We start from the raw sequence: 20,330 nt of genomic DNA on the forward strand, positions 1-20,330 counted from the left end.
ACGATGATAATGAGGATAGGACTTCTAATTCTCTTTCCTTGCTAAGAGCTTTCTTAGTTATTAGTTTATTTTCTTGCCATTTTACTTTCTTGTTTCTTATTACAAAACCCAAAAATATACTTTTCCATAGCTAATAACAAACTACACTTCCCTGCAATTCCTTGAGAGACGACCCGAAGTTTAAATACTTTGGTTAATTTTATTGGGTTTGCTTAAGTGACAAACAATTTAAATGTTGACCAGGGATGATTTGTTGGTTTAGAACTATACTTGCAACGCGATATTTTTGTGAAATTCTTCATCGACATTTTTCCTCCGTCAGTGATGCAAGTGCCGGCAATAATGCTTGGTAGAGTTATATATTTTACATTCTATGCAAGTACTCTATGACATTTGTAACTTTCGTTTTATCAAATTACTTTACGACATTTGCGACTTTATGTTTTATCCAAACACTATGATATTTAAAACATTCTATTTAATCAAATTACTCTATGACATTTGCGACTTTATGTTTTATTCAAACACTCTATAATATTTGAAACTTTACAATTTATCCAAATACTTTATGAGCATAGTAATGATACATAGAAAAGTTAAATGATACATAAAAAGTTAAGTACACAACAACTACTTTTTCATTGCCCACTTTACATCTTTCATAAAACTCTTGCACTTCTTGGTGGCCCTTTTGAACACAGACGGGATGAATCGATTAGCGCTACGTTGTGGTGGATCAACTCTAAGATTTTACCCTTTACCTGTCTCATTTGGAGTTCGTGCCCCACCTGTATATAATTTAATCAAACAGACCATCCAAATATGAATATAATATTTGCAATCAACAGAACCTCTAAATATGAATATAATATAATCAAACAACAGAATATCTAAATATGAATATAACATAATCAAACAACAAAAAAGTAAACCTGTACTCAGACCTACATCATCACCATGATCAGAATCATCATTGTGGAATTCTTGATCCTCATCTTCATCCTCCTCGTCATCCTTATTATCTGGTTGCTCTACTAGATAGTCATCAATCTCTTGCTTAATCCGCCTTAGTTTTTTCTTCAATTAGACCCATTGAAACACGTCGTGGGTTTTGTCTGTTAAGAATTTCTCGGCCACTGTCACTCCTACTATAGTTTATAGATACTAACCCTCCAGAAGTACCCGAGAAAGTGCGGCATGGATTCCTCGCGTCCAAGGAATACTTACCCGTCATCATATCAAGCTGATGGCTAGATTGTGATTGGCTTAGATCTGTAGCTATGAACTTAAGTAACTGACTAAATGAAGCTCCGTCTCCTGTGTCAAACTGTGGAGTACTCCAATATTGCTGATGTAATGGGTATGACGGGATAAATTGTGTTTGAGGTATTGATAAATCACTATTTTATGGTTTATCTTGTGCTCAATTGAGTGATTTTTATCAACTCTTTACCCACTTATTCATACTATTTGCATGGTTTTACGTTTTCCTTCCTAATTTTGGGCTATGATTGAAAACATGTTTCCTGAGCCTTTAAATTGCTAATATTAATCCTCTCTTATTACCATTAGATGCCTTGATATGTGTGTTAAGTGATTTCAAAGTTTATAGGGCAGGAATGGCTTGGAGGATGGAAAGGAAGCATACAAAAATGGAAGAAATACAAGAAGTGGAAGGAATTGCAAAGCTATCAGCCTGACTTCTTCGCACTCAAATGGCTATAACTTTAGCTACAGAGGTCCAAATGATGCGGTTCTAGTTGCGTTGGAAACTAACGTTCGGGGCTTCGATTTGATATATAATTTTCCATAGTTTTTCTGACGATAAGTGACGCGAACGCGTGGTCTACGCGGACGCGTCGCAGTGGCGAAAAAAACCAGCGTGTTTGAATTCGAAACCAGCGAATTCTGGGTTGTTTCTGACCCAGTTCTCGGCCCAGAAAACACATATTAGAGGCTATAAAGTGAGAGAATGCATCCATTCACAAGGGAAAGCTCATAATTCATAATTTTAGATGTAGTTTTTAGAGGGAGAGGTTCTCTCCTCTCTCTTAGGATTTAGGATTAGGATTCCTCTTGCTATCAGGATTGTTTCTTTTTATTAGGTTCAATTTTCCTTTATTTATTTTCCCAATTTAATTTATGAAATTTTCTATGTTACGTATGATTTTCTTAATTAATGTTATTTGAGGTATTTCAATTTATGATTATTTTATTCTATTTATGAATGCTTTTAATTTAATTTAGATATTTTCTTCCTTTTGGCTTTGGTTAAGTAATTGGTAACACTTGAGTTGTCAAACTCAGCAGTGGTTGAAATTGGCAGATTCCTAATTAATCTAGATCACTCTAAAGCTAGTCTTCCCACAGGGATTGACTAGGACTTGAGGATCAAGCTAATTAGTCCACTTGACTTAACTAAGTGGGATAAAAATCCAATTCTCATCACACCTGATAAGGATAACTAGGATAGAAATTCCAAATTCTTATACCTTGCCAAGAGATTTTATTATTATTAATTTATTTTCCTTGTCATTTAAATTACTTGCTCCTTATTTCAAAAACCCCCAATTTACAAAACTCATAACCAATAATAAGAACATACCTCCTTGCAATTCCTTGAGAAGACGACCCGAGGTTTAAATACTTCGGTTATCAATTTTAAAGGGGTTTGTTACTTGTGACAATCAAAACTTTTGTAAAGAAGGAATTCTTGTCGGTCTAGAAGCTATACTTACAATGGGAATTTATTTTTAGAAAATTCTAGATCGCGCGAGAGTTTCGCTCTTTCAGGTACATATAGGATCGAGGACTGTGGTTGTTCTTGTGGAAGTGGAGGTGGTGGTAATTGTGGCTCTTGTTCTTGATTGTTATAATCCCTAACTGGATTACCCTCATCATTCTCTTGCACCACAAGATCCGACAAGTTCAAGTGGTTGTCATACTTTGTTCGGTACCAATACTTGTAAATCTCTAAGGGTTGCTGTGGAGGCACAGGAAGCTCAGTAAGAATGTGATTATACCTGTTTGTCTACTGCATCACCCAAAATGAATGAGTCGTGGTTGTGAACCAGTCAAGATTCTTAGGACCAGTCAAGACTTCCCTGTGTGCCTTATCCAGACTCTGTTCCTGATGAGGAACTCCCTGAATGAAACCAAACTGTCGCCTAAACCTATCAGTTGCATGCCACTCAATGCATTCAAATGATACCAATGGCACCGTAGCGCTCCACACAACTGAGTGCATGTAGATGTCTATAGGAATTATATTTGGCTCAATGCGATCAACACCATAGGCAACCCACACAAACTGCACACAATAAAAGAAACAGATAATTACATGCCAAATAATAATAAGACTACACCCGAAACAAATACTTCTTTATTGAAAACATACCTAACCTTCCTGAAGATCATCCAATGACTTCCTAAAGTGAGCAAGACTAAGATATCTATAGCGTCGGTCTGCACGCTCCCAGTTAGCCACCTAATATGATTTATTTCATTAACACACCTGGATTCTAAATACGAAGATACGATGTCAGTCGATAATGTTTTCTGTTTGTAAGCGAAACACTATGGGGTTTCCTAGGAACCGGCGCAAGAAATGGTACACGGATCAAAGCCCAAGCTAAAAGAAGTGTTAGTGCACTGATAAACCCATATTTTATTATATATTTTGTGCTTAATTTGAGTGATTTATTCAATCCTTCACCCACTTATTCATATTAATTTCATGGTTTTACTTTCTCTTCCTTATTATGTGATGTATGTGAAAAACATGTTTCCTATGCTTTAATATTAATTGTTTTAATTACCTTTATTTCCATTCGATGCTGTGATTAGTGTGTTGAGTAGTTTCAGATCTTCTAAGATAGGAATGACTTAAAGGATGGAAAGGAAACATACAAAAATGGAAGGAAAGCACAAAACGGAGCTTCTGAAGAAGCTGGCATCCACGCGATCGCATGAACGAAACGATCGCGCGCCAAGCGCGAATCAGCAGCGACGCGGCCGCATGACTGACGCAACCGCGTGGCAAAGAAATGCTCCGAATGACGCAGTCGTATGACGGTCACGCGGTCGCGTGACAGAGGCCACGCATCAGAAATTGCAGAAAACGCTCATAGCGAATTCTGAAGCCCTTTTTGGCCCAAATCCAAGTCCATAAGGCATAGACGAGAGGTTACAAAGTGGGGGAACGCATCCATTCAGGGAGAGCTCGCCAATTTTCACTTTCCATGATTTAGATTTAGTTTGAGAGAGGTTCTCTCCTCTCTCTCTTAGGATTAGGATTAAGATTTAGGACTTCTCTTAGTTTGTAAGAGTGACTCTCGATCCAGGTTTAATATTTACTTTAATGCTTTTATTCGTACTTATAAATGTTGCCAACTTGACTTATGAAACCTTTCCATGTTATGATTTGAATTAATGATTATTTGAGGTATTTCAGTTATTGATTGCTTTCTCCTTAATTTGTGTTACCATTGCTTTCCATTTAAAGGACATTTTTATTCCAACAATTTTACTTTTTTTCCTTTTGGTCTTGGTTAAGAAATCAGTAACTCAACATTATTAAACTCAGCATAATTAATAATCGTTATCTTGCTAATTGAACTGAACTTCAATAATCCTAACTTTTTCTTAGGAAATAAATAGGATTCGAAGGTCAAACTAATTAGTCCCTTGACTTTCCTTTACTTTAGTAAAGGTTAACTAAGTGGGATTTAGATTCAACTTTCATTATTGTTGAGAGAGATAACTAAGTTGGACTTCCAATTTCTCTTATCTTGCCAGAAGTTTACTTTAGAGTATTTATTTACTTTAATTGCCATCTACTTCACCTGTCATTTAAATCACTTGCTTCTCACCTTCTAAACCCCGATTACAACCTTTATAGCCAATAATAAGAACATACTTCCTTGCACTTCCTTGAGAAGACGACCCGAGGTTTAAATACTCGGTTATCAATTTTAAAGGGGTTTGTTACTTGTGACAACCAAAACGTTTGTAAGAAAGGTTGATTGCGTGGTTTAGTAACTATACTTACAACGAGAGTTTATTATAACCTCTGAACCATCAATCCTCAGCTCTTCATGGACCATCGATTTTCTTGCAGTCAAAATGAGATTCCCTACATAACGCCCTGTACAGGTGTGCTAGGCATGCTGATCCCCAACTATGCTGTTCGATACTGCCAAAATTATGAAACAAAGACAGAAACTTCCAATGCACAGCTGCCCCAGACTTGTCTATAAATAAGATCATACAAAATATCAACATAATGTGGCACCTCATGTACCTCTAAATGCTGTTTTTGTTAATAAACTGTAAACGTTCTTTTAAATTCCGAAGCCATATCAATTTTATGAAGCTTCCTCTACAGTCTGACTTTCTTGGTACAACCGCAAATTGGTGTAAACACTCAGCCTTTAAGGCTTCGTGACTACTCATAGTCACTCCTGTCACTGGAAGACCATTTGTCGAAAGACCAAGAATAACAGCCACATCTTCCAGTGTCACAGCACACTCACCAATCGAAAGGTGAAATGTGTGTGTGTCTGGGTGCCACCTCTCGACTAGAGCAGTACTTTCTGACATTAAACTATTCCAATTTGAGAAACGTGATAAAAACCAGTAAACCGTAAATGCTCCTCCACATTTTGATTGTACCAATTCAAAGACAATAGGTGATTACATGTCAAATTTCATGAACTCTACAAAAACATAGCAAACTATTAGTCAAATAATTAATAATTATTAATTTACTACTAAAAGTTAATAATTTTCTAATCATAGTAACTAAATTATTAAACTAATACTAAACTTACTATTAATTAGCTAATTTAGTAACTAGCATATATGCATAAATACAACTAACCTACCAATTATTTAACTATCATTATTAAAAAATTTGCAAATTTAACTACACAAAAAATATTAATTAAATATCTAACAAAAATCATTAATTATTAAAAACACCTAAAAAATTGATTTTACTAGATCCAATTTACTAAACTCTAGAATAATAATAATAATTTAACTTTTAAATTTTATTAATAGTACTAAAAATTATTTCCAATAGTTTTTAATTTTCAAAAATTATGATATTATTATTCATATTAAATATTTTAGTCAACTATTTCTTAAATCTTTATTAAATTATTTTTTACATAATTATTTATTTATTTATTCATAAATAAATCGAGTAATAATTATTCCTATTTCACTAATAATAAATACTAACTTACTATTAATAATAAGTTAATAACTAACTAACCCTACCGTATGACGAATCTAATTCAACTACAATAATATTATTATAATATATTTATGTTAATTTAATATCTCACAATAAATAAATAATTATTACCCGATCAAAATATAATCTTTCATAAATTCTACTTTACAAAAATTATACAATAATACTAATAATAAGGTCATATATCGTTGTCATGTTTCTCTCCTACTTCTTTAGTCAGTTCATAGCTTTAACTGTGATGGAAGTAACTGAGCTATTCAATTTGTTCATGGCTTTCTATTATCCAGAATTTTGAATTTACAAATCTTTATCCAGTTTATTTTAGTTGGTTTGGTAATGACTTTAACTATGAGAAGCGCAAAAAAAGTGAAAACCTTTCTTTTTCTCAGTTAACATTTACAAAGTCAATCCATATATAAATTTTCACTTTAATGTAGGTAGAAAAAAGATAATTAATCCATTGATAAGATATGTAAATATAGGTCAAGGAGAGGAGTTTATTTATACATTCATATCTCAGGTTATGAAATAAGGCACAAGGATAAGAAAAAGATAGTGAGTATTTTAACTAATTGAAAGAATAAGCACGATATGTTTTTAATTTATTTTAGAATAAGATTTCTTGGTGAATTGTAGAATGCATATTTTCATGACTTACACAGAGTACGTAAATTTTTTTTACGTGATTTGATTTCAGGTAATGGGTTTATAATGCTAATGCAGCCAAGTTGTAATTCATGCATTTGAATGTACATTCAAATGTGAAAAGAAATATATAATTACTTATTATAATTGCTTATATAATTGCTTATTATCTCCTTATTATATAAAGCTATATAATTGCTTATTATCTCCTGATTGTATATGTTTTATATATGTCCGAATGAGCTTTTACCTTATTCTATATGTATTAAATTTGTCCGAACATATAAAATTCCTATTCTGAACCGCATGCATTATTATTATTTTATACAGCACTTGTTTGGTCTATGAGAAAATTATACCCATAACATTGATATTGAAAAGGCACGTTGCTTCCGATTAACTCATTTTAAGCCTATTGCTATTTCTTTTAGGAGCTATAACATATATATATTATTGATAAGCGTGTCTAAATTGTATGATCATGTTTAATTCTGTTTGAATTTTTTTTGTTGTTTACATTTTGATAATAGTATTAAGTGATACTTTTGGTGGTACCAAGTTTATTAAGATGCCTAGGATAGGTCGTTTCACGAAGAAATCAAATGTAGACTCGTTATGTCAGCAAATGCAAACAGGATCTGCTGCGGCTTCATCCGTGTCCCAAGTGGATGGCCTAATTCCCCCGTCTGGTGGTACTGGTGCCGCTCCGACCTCATCTTTACGCCCCTTTCGACCACCCCGTACCGAACCACTGCCTGCTCCAGAGCCTCCTACGAATGGTGCTCAACACTCGGAACCGCCTGATGAAGACTTAGACCAAGAGGCAGATGAGGTAGATTCCTTTGAGCAACACATTGACAACCAATTTGCTGCAGCAGAGGCTCTGAAGCGCAAGAGACGCAAGACCACCGAATTTTGGGATGTTAAAACGATTGGTATACAATAATTTATCCCATGTATTTTTTTATGAGAAATTTCTTTATGATTTCATTGCATCTTGGTCACAGTAGTTACTCACAAAGACTAACTATGATAAACAGAGTCTGATGGGACAATCAAGCAACTTCATTTAAGTGTGAGAGAGGCTATGAAGCCACCTAACGGTAGAAAGATCGTTCTGAGGTTCAATGATAGACTGCAACCAGTTGGAAATGAAGCTGGTATACTAAGCGGCGTTATCGGAATGCTGGGATCTGACTACACCAAATTTCCAATCTGTGAGAAGGATTGGAGAAAGGTTCGCTCTAGGGACAAGATATATAATGAATGTGTAAAGGTAAATTGTTATATTTTTGTAAAGTCATTTTAACTTAATTCGACGCCTATCAACAATTTAATTCTACTCTTGCAGGAATTGTTCCATTTTGAAGAAGATAGTCGAGGAATTATCAAGCGTACGATTTTAAAAATGCTAGGAAGGGCTTGGAAGGATACGAGGAGCCATTTGTATCATTACTTTTACAAAGCAGATCGGACCCTTGAAGAAAATATTAGACGCCGTCCACCGGGAATTACTGCGGATCATTGGAGATGGTTCCTCGATTATCGCAATAGTGAAGACACAAAGGTAATTTATTTTTATCTAATATTTTAAAAAATCTATTTATGTCATATTGAGTTAGTAAAAAATAGTGTCTAGTAGCTCTTATGTTTCGTGGGATAACAGGAGAAGTGTAAGAAAAATGCTGAGAATCGATCGAAGCAGTTATACACTCATACTGGCGGATCGAAAAGCTTGGCAAGGCTCGAAGAAGAAGAGGTAATTTAGGATTCACTTACTCATTGAACCTTCTCTATGTAGACCTATTCACTATTTAAGCTATGTTGTTGCAGTCAGAACGACTGGGGCGTCCAGTTAGTAGGGGGGAGTTGTTTGTCTTAACACACAAACGACCTAATGGATCCTATCTCCATGATGCAGCTCGGGCTATTGGTGTAAGTAATGTGTTGAGAATTGCTATGTTGTTACTCATAGGTTTATGTTGTTAAAATTGTGTTCAGAGTTTGTTTGGTTAGCAATTAGCTAATAAATGCTTCTGTTTGCTTATCTAACTGTGTAGGAAAAAATTGCGGAGATTGAGCAACATGATGAATCATCTAGACTGTTATCTCAGAATGATTCACTTGCTCAAGCTCTTGGAAAGGAGCACCCAGGTAGAGTGCGTGGCATGGGAATCGGACCGACTACTAGTCAAGTGTTCGGTACGAACTCATCTCAATCGAGCATTGGAACTCAAAGGGAGGAGACCCAAAGGGTGTTGCTTGAACTGCAAGCAGAGCTGGCGGCTGAGAAATTAAAAAGGAAGGCAATGGAGAGTGCTCTTATGTGTCTAGTTCGAGGGCAAGGTGGGGAGCTGCCACCAAACGTGGCTGCATGGATGAATTCATTGGAGGGACAGAGTAGAGAGTAGATCTAAGGATTTGAAATGTCTTCTTTAAGTTAAATATACACTTTTTTATTGTTGATTATGCAACTCTTAGTAAGGAATACACTTTATTGATATTTGGATTAATGATTAATTTTATCAGTTTTGGTTTTTATTCGTTCACCGATCAATTTATTCATTCAGTTACAAAATAATTAAGTTCTCTATTATTTTAAAAAATTCAAATATTAAAAAAAATTAATTCTGTAATTAAAATAGCGTTGATCGCTGGTGCAAAATACAGTCATTTTGCGGCCATTTAGACGGAACAATAGCGGCGGTTATCAAATGGCCGAAGATAAATTTAAATTTTTGAGAAAATCGAATAGCGGCGGTTTGAAACCGCCGCAAAATACATATATAACAACATAACGGTCAATAGAAACAGCAGCGGTTCAAAACCGCTAGAAAATGTATTCGAAAATCCGGTTGGCCAAATAGCGGCGGTTTGAAACCGCCGCTAAGTCAATCGACGCCAATCAGGTGGTTTCCCTGCGGTTGTGCCAGCGGTTCAACAAAACCGCTGCAAAATCCAATGACCACACCCTATACAGAAACGGTTTTTGAACCGCTGGCAATTTGTTTCCCGGCGGTTAGAAACCGCCGCTAGTCATCCTGCAAACCGCTGCTAAGAAGCGGATGTGCTGTAGTGATAGCGTAACTCTAATAATAATTAACTATAATTCTCTAAATTATTACGAGCAATTCTAAACATATATTTTTTATTAATCTACTACATTAGTCTAATTCAAACATTATCATTGATTAACATAAGGTCATATCAAAAATATTAGTACGAAAAATGAGGAGTGTAATGTTTGAATTAGTAGGAGAGACACAAATTACTTTTGTGAAAGGGAGGAAGATACATAATAAAGCCTTGATTGCTTGTGAGACTGTGCAGTGGCTGAAAACGAGAAAGAAAAGTGCAGCGATAATCAAGTTGGATTTTCAAAAAGCATATGACAGAGTCAAATGGAGTTTTGTGGATATCGTCCTTCAAAAGATAGATTTTGGTACTAAATGGCGAAGCTGGGTCAATAAGTGTATTTGCTCGGCGTCTATGTCGATTCTAATAAATGAGTCGCCATCTAAATCCTTTAAGATGGAACGAGGTCTAAGGCAAGGTGATCCGCTCTCCCCTTTTCTCTTTGTACTTGTGGTGGATGTACTCCATAGGATGGTAGCTGAAGTTGTGAGGAATAGTAGGATTTCTCTATTGTTGGTCGGACGGGACAACATCGAATTGTGTCACTTACAGTTTGCGGATGACACCATATTGTTCTGTTCACAGGATGAGGTTACTATCAGAAATTACAAGAGGTTTTTGCGCTGTTTTGAGGTGATGTCTGGATTGAGTATTAATTTTGATAAATCCAGCTTAATTCTAGTTAATTGTGATAGGGAGTGGTCGCAAAGAATGTGCGGTTTATTAGGGTGTAAGAAAGCATCCTTGCCTATTAAATACCTTGGTATTCCACTTGGAGCGAACCCAAGACTTGTCAAGACATGGAAACCAATTATACATAAAGTGGAAGACAAACTCAGTTTGTGGAAAGCAAAAACGTTAAATAAAGCTGGTAAATTGGTGCTTATTAAATCAGTACTTAATAGTTTGCCAGTGTACTATCCGAACTTGTACAAAATGCCAAAAGCAGTAGCAGATAAGTTAATTTCACTGCAGAGGAGATTTTTGTGGAGAAACGAAGATAGAAAGCATGGAATACCTTTAGTGAAATGGAAAATAGTACAAGTCCCGAAAAAGTTAGAAGGTTAGGGAGTGGGGGATGCAGTACTTCAAAATACCGCACTGTTATTCAAATGGTGGTGGCGATTTTCTAAGCAAAATTTTCCATTATGGAAGAAGATTGTGTGCTCTTGTAATAACTTAAATCCTAATGTGTTGCTTTGTCATCAGTCTGTATTTTTCAAAGGGGGACCATGGAAGGATATTTGCCAGTTACAAATCAAGGAGCAGGAGGTAAGGGAGAAGATGATTCGGGGTTTATCTCTGAAAGTAGGTAATGGTAGACAAGTACGTTTTTGGGAGGACAGTTGGTTGCCGACTGGTATGTTAAAGGACACTTTCCCAAGGCTTTTCTCAGTTTCAAATCAGAACGGATCTGTTATAGGAATTGTGGTTTTTGGGATGGGCTAGAATGGATATAGAACTTTCAGTGGAGACAGGAACTATCCCAATGGGAGTTGGAACTAGTTAACCAAATTCATAAAATTCTACGATCAATCAAGTTAACAACTGAGAGAGAGGACCAACTGGTGTGAAAATTTGATAAATCTGGCGTTTATACTACTAACTCCTTTGTGCAGGTTTTGCAGGCGAAAACACTTCCGAAGAAAATTACGAGCTATAGTTTCACTAGTTCCATTTGGAGAGATTTAGTACCTCCACGTATTGAGTTATTCACCTGGTTTGTACTAGTTGGTAGAGTCAATACTAAGGAAAGATTACGAAGGCTAGGCATTATTGATCAGCTGGATAGCATGTGTGTTTTATGCAAAAAAGATGTTGAGGACCTCCACCACTTGTTTCTTCGTTGTCAGTTTACTTGGCAGGTGTGGTGTGCATGGTTGTTTGACTATGGCAGATTGTGGGTTGTTCCAGGGATAATTAAACAACATTTTGAAAGCTGGACGGGAGTGACCGTAAGGAAGGAGGAACGTAATAGGTGGCTAATTAGATTTTTTGCTATTGTTTGGAAAGAGTTGATCCAAATGGTTGTTGATGGCAATGCCGGAGATGACTATGGATTGTTTATTATTACTGTTTAGTTCTTGGTTCTTTTGTTGCTCCACCTTGTTGTGTTGAGCTCCTTACTTCAAAATATATATATATATATATATATATATATATATATATATATATATATATATATATATATATTCACTAACTAAATTCAAATATATATTTCTAACTATTACAGTAATTATTATTAACAATCTTAATTTTTAACATTATTTATAATATTTCAGTTATATAAAAAAATTTAAAAACAAACTTACATAATCAGAATGACAGAGATAATTGATAATATGAAGTTCAGGACAATCAACATCTTTACATTTATGCTTCTTTGACATTGTAATTAATTTTTTTTCAAAGTTTGAAAAATGTGATGAAGAAGAAGGAAAATGGTGGCTAGAGAAAAGTTGAAGAAAAGGACACACGAGGAAAGTAGAGCTTCAGGAGAGGGGTATGTTAGTATAAGCAAGGTAGTAAAATAATAGTTTTTACTTCGACTCAAAAAGCTAATGCAAAATCGTAATTCGTAAAATTGTTAGACAAAACGTAAATCTAATTCATAAATAATAAAATCTGAAAAATATAAAAAATATAACAAAATTACACATAATTGAATATAACACTAATTAAAGAAGCTTCATTAAATAATTCAAAAAAGATATTTATTTAACAATTTAAAAATATAATCACATTCAAAATATTTATATATTCATAAAAAGAAAAGAGTTGCACATTCAAACCACGCATTAGCAAATTCACTAATAATGTTTCAGAACAAACAAATTTATTAGTGTTCCTTTTTCTTTCTTTTTTTGTTTTTATTGACATAGGTCCAGGTCCACAATTGGACCCGACCCAACATAAGTTACCCATCCTCATCCCCATCACCATCAGGCACCCTTTTCCAACCCGTTTTTCCCCAACCTAGATCCATAACACTCACTGCAACCCAAATATCCCATGACTGCGCTTACGAAGCTCCTTCCAATGGCAAATCCATCTCCTTTGGCATGTTGAGCATATTGTCCATAAAATTCCTCTGGAATATCTACTCCGCAATTTCCTCCTAGGTTTTGGGTCACTCAATTTCCATGAAGAGACACTGTGAAACCGCCGCATGAAGGAGATGTTGGTGTTGCATTTTCTTTCGCCTTCCTCGCTTTTCTGTTCAAGCTCCCGATTAGCCCTCCTCCACGGAGGAGGAAGACAGCGCCAGTCGCACTGTATGTAATGCCTTTGCTTTTCTCTGCTTTTGGTTTGAAGAATGCCCCTATTACAAGAACTTTACTCCATTCTAGGGGTTCCTTTTCAGCTTTCTTCTATACGTGCTGGGCTGGATTTGGGTGAATTTCAAATTAGGTTAGGGAACAATAGAACACCGCTTATGGATGAGTATTCTTCCTCACACACGGGATCGCCAACAAAATCATTATTCCAGTGATTTTGCGACTTTTCTCGGCGATTCCACGCAAACAACACTGCTGTCACTCGAACAATAAAATCGAAACGGAGAGGAGTTGCAAAATCACAAAAGTGTGCGATTTCGCGAGTTAAGTCGCGATTTTGACTACCTTGGGTATAAGGGAATCACCGTCCCAGGGAGAAACGCATGTGTGACACGTGATAGGGAGGACACACATTGGATGATTTTATTTGTGCACCTTATATCGACCGTCCGATTATTTACCTTGAACTCGGATCGTCTGATTTTTTCGATCCTGACACCACACTCACGTAAAGCACCTATACGCTTCATAACCGCGTTCTATCCCATTCCCACTTCCATATTTAAATTAAAAAGTGTCATATGGACTAAAATCCTTCACCAAAATTTGATTTTGCAAGATCATATTGGCTCCAACAAATTACGCTTCCAAAAATTTTTCATTTATGGAGGCAAGAGTCAATATACATCACGATATAATCATTTTAGGCAAGTATATCATTTTTCGTTATACTTGAATTTTATAAAAATAAAGAATCAAATAAATCATCACATTTCAATTTTCTTGGGTTACAAGAATTAGGAACATTGTCCCACAACTTTACCATCAACAAATCATTAGAAACTTTTTCAAGGGACAACTTTTTTGTTTGATCCACTTAGCAAATGAACCAAAAACCATCATAGCAAAATAATTTGTTTAGAGTCATTGCAACTAAGTTCATCAGGCTGCAAAAGTCAAACATATATCATTCTGTCACCTTTTTTTTTTTCAGAGGCTCAAATAAGAATTGCATCAGGTTGAATTGAAATAGAACTCCAAAGTCACATGCAATTTTCAAATCATCTACAATAAAAGAGAAAAAATAGTGCATTCCAAACTTATCAAGATCACAAAACTTTATCAATGGTCAGAGAAATAACTGGAACACTTTTTTAAAAAATAGCAAAATTTGCAAAACCATTTCATCCCTAAGATAATAAAAAAGTAACGCCGACAATAAGAAGCAAACAATTTTCTTGGACTAAAAATATTTTTATAATAGAAAAGATTTGCAAACAAAAAACCATCTTTATAAAGAACCGTTATGTGAAGCAACAAAAAATACCTGGCAACAGAGAGATAACTTTAAGAGGAGCAAGAACCACATATAATGAAAGCACATCCAAATTGTGAAGTGATATTGAGAAGAGAGTCTCACATTGTTATGTATATTGCTAATGGCTTGTTTATTCACTGCGTGGATTCTACGCAACAAAAATCTCTCTAGTCTCTTAACTATCGTTTGTTACTACCATTTTCTTTTTAGGTCTATGCTTTTAAGTTTGGTGAGGCCTCATGTGCACCTGTCTGCACTTTTTAAGTTAAATTGGTAATTGAAAATCGTGAGATAATTAGACATATGTTTGACTATAATATTATTTAATAATTTTAATTATTAATTTTATATAAATATATAATTACATATAAATTTTTATTTTTATGTTTTGTTCATATCTTAACAACTCAAATTTAAATTCAAAATGACTAAAGTTCATTTTAGAGTCCAAAACCATTCTCTTTACGCGCGCATCCAACCTCATTTGTCTGATTTAGTATGCAGAGTCTTAACTACACCTATAAACACACTCATATATTTAAATATGAGATCTCAAAAATATTAAAATAAAAGAAAAAATAACCACCCACCATTATAAGTGGATAAGTTACAGGAAGATAATAACTTATCTTTCCTACTATATAAATACCACATTAAACTTGGGTATTGCTCAACTCTAATTTACTAAAAAATTTACTTAAAACACTTGCTAATTTAAGTATCAAAGTCCATCATAGGTACCACTCCTAACCTCTTTGAAGAATTCGGATAGCATCACTTCGCCGGAGGAGACATCAGAGTATTCCACCAAAAAAGAACTTAAACCTCACATTCAGACCTAAATCACATTGATTTTTTTTTTGTAAAAAATCAGTTTTTATCCAAAAATTGATTTTTTTTTACCCAAAAACCTGTTTTTATTCAAAAATCCGTTTTATTTTTTCAAAAATCAGTTATTTTTTAAATTTTTTAACCGATTAATAATTAATTTTATCATATAAAAATTAATTTAGTTAATTAATTATGATTAAATTTTTGGTTAACCAAAAAACAAATTTAGTTTTTGGATTAACCAGTCTTAGAATAAATTCTATTAATTAAATAATTTTTTTTCATTAAAAAATATGAATGCTAAATCGAAGGCAGTCATTAAAAAAATAAAAATAAAATTGGCAAAAGAAAAGTAAAGGGGGTGGTTTAACAATAGTGAAATATTATTTTGAAAAAAGGCAAGCATAGAAATATAAGTAATTAAGTGTTCACTTTGAAAATTTCATTTGGTTGCAAATATTATTTATAAAGTTTATGCAATGTTATTTTATTTCATTTTAATTTTTTTGGTATGGTATTTCATTTTAATTTTATCTAAATGAAATGGCCTGGTTTGTTCTGTTATTCTTCGTCAATATGTTGGTCTTTTTTATTGTTTGCGTCAATATGTTGGTCTTTTTTATTGTTTGCCATAATATTTAATTTGAATGTGATAAAATCCAAAATCATTTTTCATGATGATGCATAACCATTTTATCCCCTTTTTTTTTTTGGACGTGTTACCATTTTATCTTTGAACAACGTACTAAATGTAATCAGATTATATACGTAACTCAGAAAAAAAAAAAAGATAAGTTTACATGTACCAAAAACGTAACAACCATATGGAGTCAAGTAAGATAGTGGATGGTCAATGTTAGACTAAAGCCCGAAACGAAAACATCAGGCTCATATGCTTTGCTAATTGCTAACTTGTTAACTACCACTTTTGTAAACCAAAAACCGAAAAAAAAAAAAAAACCCTGGCACTTTCTATTAAGTAGTTCGCTAGCAGCCACCTAGTAGGCATCGCTTTGCCTGCATGTTTACAGGACACGAACATTAAAATATGAATATAAAAACACAAAATTATGTTTAACCAATAAAATATAGAGTTCTGCTACACATACAAGTCTTTTTGGTTTACAAGTCTTATAAGTTGGCACAAGTTCAACAAAAAACACGCATTACACTTCCACATTCAAGAGTAAATAAACGCACGTTATTCAACCACTTCCTACTTCCAAAGCGCACTACTTACCATGCATTATAAACGACTCTTCTACTTCTTCCTCCATGAAAACGAGTTTCTTTCTAAATTTGAAGATAATGGAACTTCAGACACCCAAACGATTACAGAAATACACTCAAACAATTACAGAAATACATCCAAAGGATTACAGAAATACACCCAAACGATTATAGAAATAAACCTAAAAGATTACAGAAATACACCCAAAGGATTACAAAAACTACACCCAAAGGATTTAAGAAATACACTCAAAATTCGTTGAAGTACACCTTATGCATAATTCAGAACTCTTTCTCTTTCTCCTCCTCATCTTCTGCTTCTTCTTCTTCTTCAAAAACGATTTCAGAGCTTGATGTCAAACAACAATGGAAATCGAGAATAACGAAGAAAGAAAACAGAGAGAAAAGCACCTAAATGAAGAAGGAGAAAGAGAAGACAAAAAACGAAAAAGAAGAAGAAAAAAAAGAAGAGGAAGAAGAATGTGCAAGAAAAACGTGCAGTAATAGTTGAAGAAGGAGAAATAAAAAGCAAGAAACGAAAGAAAAGAAGAAGAGTAATGGTTGAAGAAGGAGAAATAGAAAGCAAAAAACGAAAGAAAAGAAAAGAAGAAGAGGAAGAAGAATGTGCGCAAGAAAAGGAGGAAGGTACACCTGTAAAGATTTGTATAAGAAAACGCTTGTACATGGAAAATTTTTCTAAAATATAATCACAAACATTGTATTTTAAAATACTAAATATATTTTATATTTTTTTAATTAAAAAAAACACAAAAATACTATAAAAAATACACCTTATTCTTTTATTTTTCTTTCATTATTCATATCAATCTTTTATAATTATATTTTTTATCATTGTATTTGTTTCTAAATTTCTTTTATAAAAAAATGAGTAAATTATTTTTTTATAATTTATGTTTATATATTTAGTTTTATCACTAAAATATAAAAATATTAATTTTAATGTCTCTCTGTGATGTTTTTAATATTCTTTGTTTTCCTAACCAACTGCAACCTTTGAGAATACTAGTAGACGTCACTTGGTGTTGACTGAGACGGTGAGACCGACTCACTTACCACACATAATTGTGAGCTTCTCTTTCAATTCAACTAACACTTTAAAATAGTCTCCAACCTACGTTATTACCACTAGTTAGTTCTATACAATACAAGTTCTGAGCATCAAAGTTCAAACTGGTTCTTTACAATAATTCAATATAGGACAGGAGTTATTATCATCACATTTCTCTCGTTGCTTGTTACCCTTTTTACTTGTGCATTTACGGCAAAGCTTCCCATGTGTATACATGAGACAATTCAGGTCAAATTTAAGTTCATTTGGGATCCTTTCGTTTAGATGAAGATATGTCTTGTTTCTGTCAGCAGCAGCTGGCACCCAACCAATTGTTTTTGCTATCTCAAAAATCTGCATAAATATTCAACTGTGTTAGGAATAGAAAAACGAATTCATGTTCTGTACAAAGAATGATTAAGTCATAATACTTACGTGAGTGTCAACGGGAAAATCATCTAGCTGAAGATTGAACATCAACACACAAGCCACCTATTATCAATTCCATACTTTAGCAAACCCAACATAAACCAGAAATGGAAGACACATCTGTGTTTGATCGAATCCTACTCCCTCTATTCCTTTTGTATCTATTGCTGTTACTTTTTGGTGCGTTATTTGAACAATGTATCTTAATGGGTTGACTCCAGACATGATTTATGACAAAGTGCAATGGCGTCATTTGAAACATATAGCTGATCCCACCTAGTGGGATAAAGCTTTGTTATTGGTTAACTGTTTGTTTAAGTTGAACAACATATCTTAATACAATTTGTATCAAAATCAATTGATTCAAAGATGTACCAAAATGAAATGGTGATAAATAAAAGGGAGTAGAGGGAGAAATTTTAGAATTTCAGCATGATAATACTAACTACTGGGAAGAAATGGAATCATCACTGTTATTAGCTTCATGTTTTAAGGATTATTAGCACAATAAACTATTAAACACATACCATGAGAGGCAGTCATTATTTTTTTCTTGGTTGTAAAAAAGGAAGCAATTTCCATTACTATTACGAATCGAGGAAAATGAATGTGTATCCAATATATCCCGAAAACAGAAGTCTTTCTTAATTAAGACATGAATAGAAAATTCTCCTCCTATTAGTCAAAAGATTAATGAAGATAACAGTGTCTTATAACATAAGCAATATGATGACAGAAAAGCTGATTATTTCCAAACCATATTTGGATAAGAAAATCCAACATGCATTAAAAAGGATGGTCAGAGCAAGATTTTAACCCTACAATATTGTGCTGTGATCAGTCACAGCAATTACAGAACACAAGATCCCAATAAAGACACATGCCCATCAGCCTCCTTTTCTAGTTGTTTTGTAATTAAGTTTTTCCTTAAAATATGTCAATCCATGTAGCTGACCGTACTTAGTCAAGACTCAGGACTTCACTACTATTCAAAAGTTGTTCCTAGAAGCCAATCTACCAAATGATCCCAAATCCCTATAACAAATGAATCTTGGTAGGACTGTAGGATAGAATATAAACTGCCTCCTCTATTCCAAGCTCCTCTGTGTTAACAGATTGATCAAGTCCTATTCCATTTATTTAACCAAGCCAAATACCACACATTGCTAGAACAAAGTTTCTAATGCAATATACAGATGCAATCTTGCTCAAACTACCAGGAAATACTTCTAACTAAGATATGCTGCATTAATTAAAACATGTTCCTACAATATGCTGCATTGAGAAACATTAGCAATCAATAAGCTGAAAACAAAAGACAAAAGGGAAAAGAAGATTTACAGTTTTGGGACCAATTCCCTTGAAAAGAGAAAGCTCAGCCTTAACTTCATCAATGGACAAGTCTCGCAAATACTCCAAGCACAACTTGCCTCTCTTCTCCAGCAAGCAACGCAACATGTTCTTAATACACGAGGCCTTTGTGGGTGCCAAACCCCCGCATCGAATCGCATTCTCCAACTCCTTCGAATCCGCACCAAGCACCTTCCACCCAAAAAAAAGAGGAACGAATTGGAACAGCAGATAAGTAATTTTATAACTACACTAAAAACCCCCAATGTGAATTATTAGGGCACAAATAGAAATGGAATTACGTACATGTTCCCAGGTGGGGAAGGATGATTTGAGGGAATCGAAGGCCTTTTGGGAATTGGACTCGGTGGTGTTCTGAGAGAGCACTGTTCGGACCAAACCGTCGAGCACGGTTTCCGGCGGGATGGTAGCGGCGTGGTGGTGGTTGTCGTCATCGTGTTGTCGGTTGCGGTACTTGGCGAATTCGGGAGGGAAACCGTGGAGGGCTAAGAGGGTGTCTCGTAGGGAGAGGCATTCTTGTGGAGTGGGGCCACTGTGAGAAGAGTATGGATTCGTGGCGGTGGCGGTGGCGGTGGCGGTAGTGGTGGCTGATTTAGAAGAAACACGAACTGATTTTGATTTTGGTTGCGGATTAGGGAGGCGGTGGAGCTCCGCCTCCACTTGCAGCTGATGCTGCTTCCTCTTGAGGATCTTCTTTTTATCCATTCTTCTGTGTAACGCTTTAATCTTAGTTCGTCTCTTTCTAGTAAGCAATTAACCAGG

The 20,330-nt window shown here is 34.5% G+C and overlaps 2 protein-coding genes and 1 long non-coding RNA gene across 3 annotated transcripts; 1 reads left to right on the forward strand and 2 right to left on the reverse strand.

Moving 5' to 3' along the window:
* Positions 1-564: 564 nt before the first annotated feature.
* LOC110271751 (uncharacterized) lies at positions 565-14,806 on the reverse strand. The gene is made up of 3 exons (XR_002362381.2): positions 14,648-14,806; positions 14,300-14,385; positions 565-788 (listed from the first exon to the last, which is right to left on the reverse strand). It is a non-coding gene; the product is annotated as an uncharacterized LOC110271751 (long non-coding RNA).
* On the forward strand, positions 8,316-9,318 carry LOC110271748 (uncharacterized). Its single transcript, XM_088499505.1, has 4 exons — positions 8,316-8,474; positions 8,574-8,666; positions 8,741-8,842; positions 8,968-9,318. Exons 1-4 carry the CDS (start codon positions 8,316-8,318, stop codon positions 9,316-9,318), a joined length of 705 nt encoding a protein of 234 aa, XP_088355631.1.
* A 2,989-nt stretch (positions 14,807-17,795) lies between the features above and the next one.
* Positions 17,796-20,311, reverse strand: LOC107632626 (DNA glycosylase superfamily protein). The gene is made up of 4 exons (XM_016336297.3): positions 19,854-20,311; positions 19,539-19,739; positions 18,204-18,260; positions 17,796-18,122 (listed from the first exon to the last, which is right to left on the reverse strand). The coding sequence occupies exons 1-4, from the start codon at positions 20,271-20,273 to the stop codon at positions 17,886-17,888; spliced, it is 915 nt and encodes a 304-aa protein (XP_016191783.1). The 5' UTR covers positions 20,274-20,311; the 3' UTR covers positions 17,796-17,885.
* Between the last annotated feature and the right edge of the window lie 19 nt (positions 20,312-20,330).

The sequence above is a fragment of the Arachis ipaensis genome, chromosome B1, assembly GCF_059453495.1.
Source record: "Arachis ipaensis isolate K30076 ecotype BB chromosome B1, ASM5945349v1, whole genome shotgun sequence".
Lineage (NCBI taxonomy): Eukaryota > Viridiplantae > Streptophyta > Magnoliopsida > Fabales > Fabaceae > Arachis > Arachis ipaensis.

Bases quoted from the DNA above. Each gene is read 5' to 3' on its own strand.
- LOC110271748 (XM_088499505.1), top strand. From the start codon at position 8,316: ATGCTAGGAAGGGCTTGGAAGGATACGAGGAGCCATTTGTATCATTAC. The intron at 8,475-8,573 runs GTAATTTATTTT...GTGGGATAACAG, and splicing joins GCAATAGTGAAGACACAAAG to GAGAAGTGTAAGAAAAATGC. The intron at 8,667-8,740 runs GTAATTTAGGAT...ATGTTGTTGCAG, and splicing joins CAAGGCTCGAAGAAGAAGAG to TCAGAACGACTGGGGCGTCC.
- LOC107632626 (XM_016336297.3), bottom strand. From the start codon at position 20,273: ATGGATAAAAAGAAGATCCTCAAGAGGAAGCAGCATCAGCTGCAAGTG. The intron at 19,740-19,853 runs GTACGTAATTCC...TTTGGGTGGAAG, and splicing joins CCTTCCCCACCTGGGAACAT to GTGCTTGGTGCGGATTCGAA. The intron at 18,123-18,203 runs GTAAGTATTATG...ATATTTATGCAG, and splicing joins ATTTTCCCGTTGACACTCAC to ATTTTTGAGATAGCAAAAAC.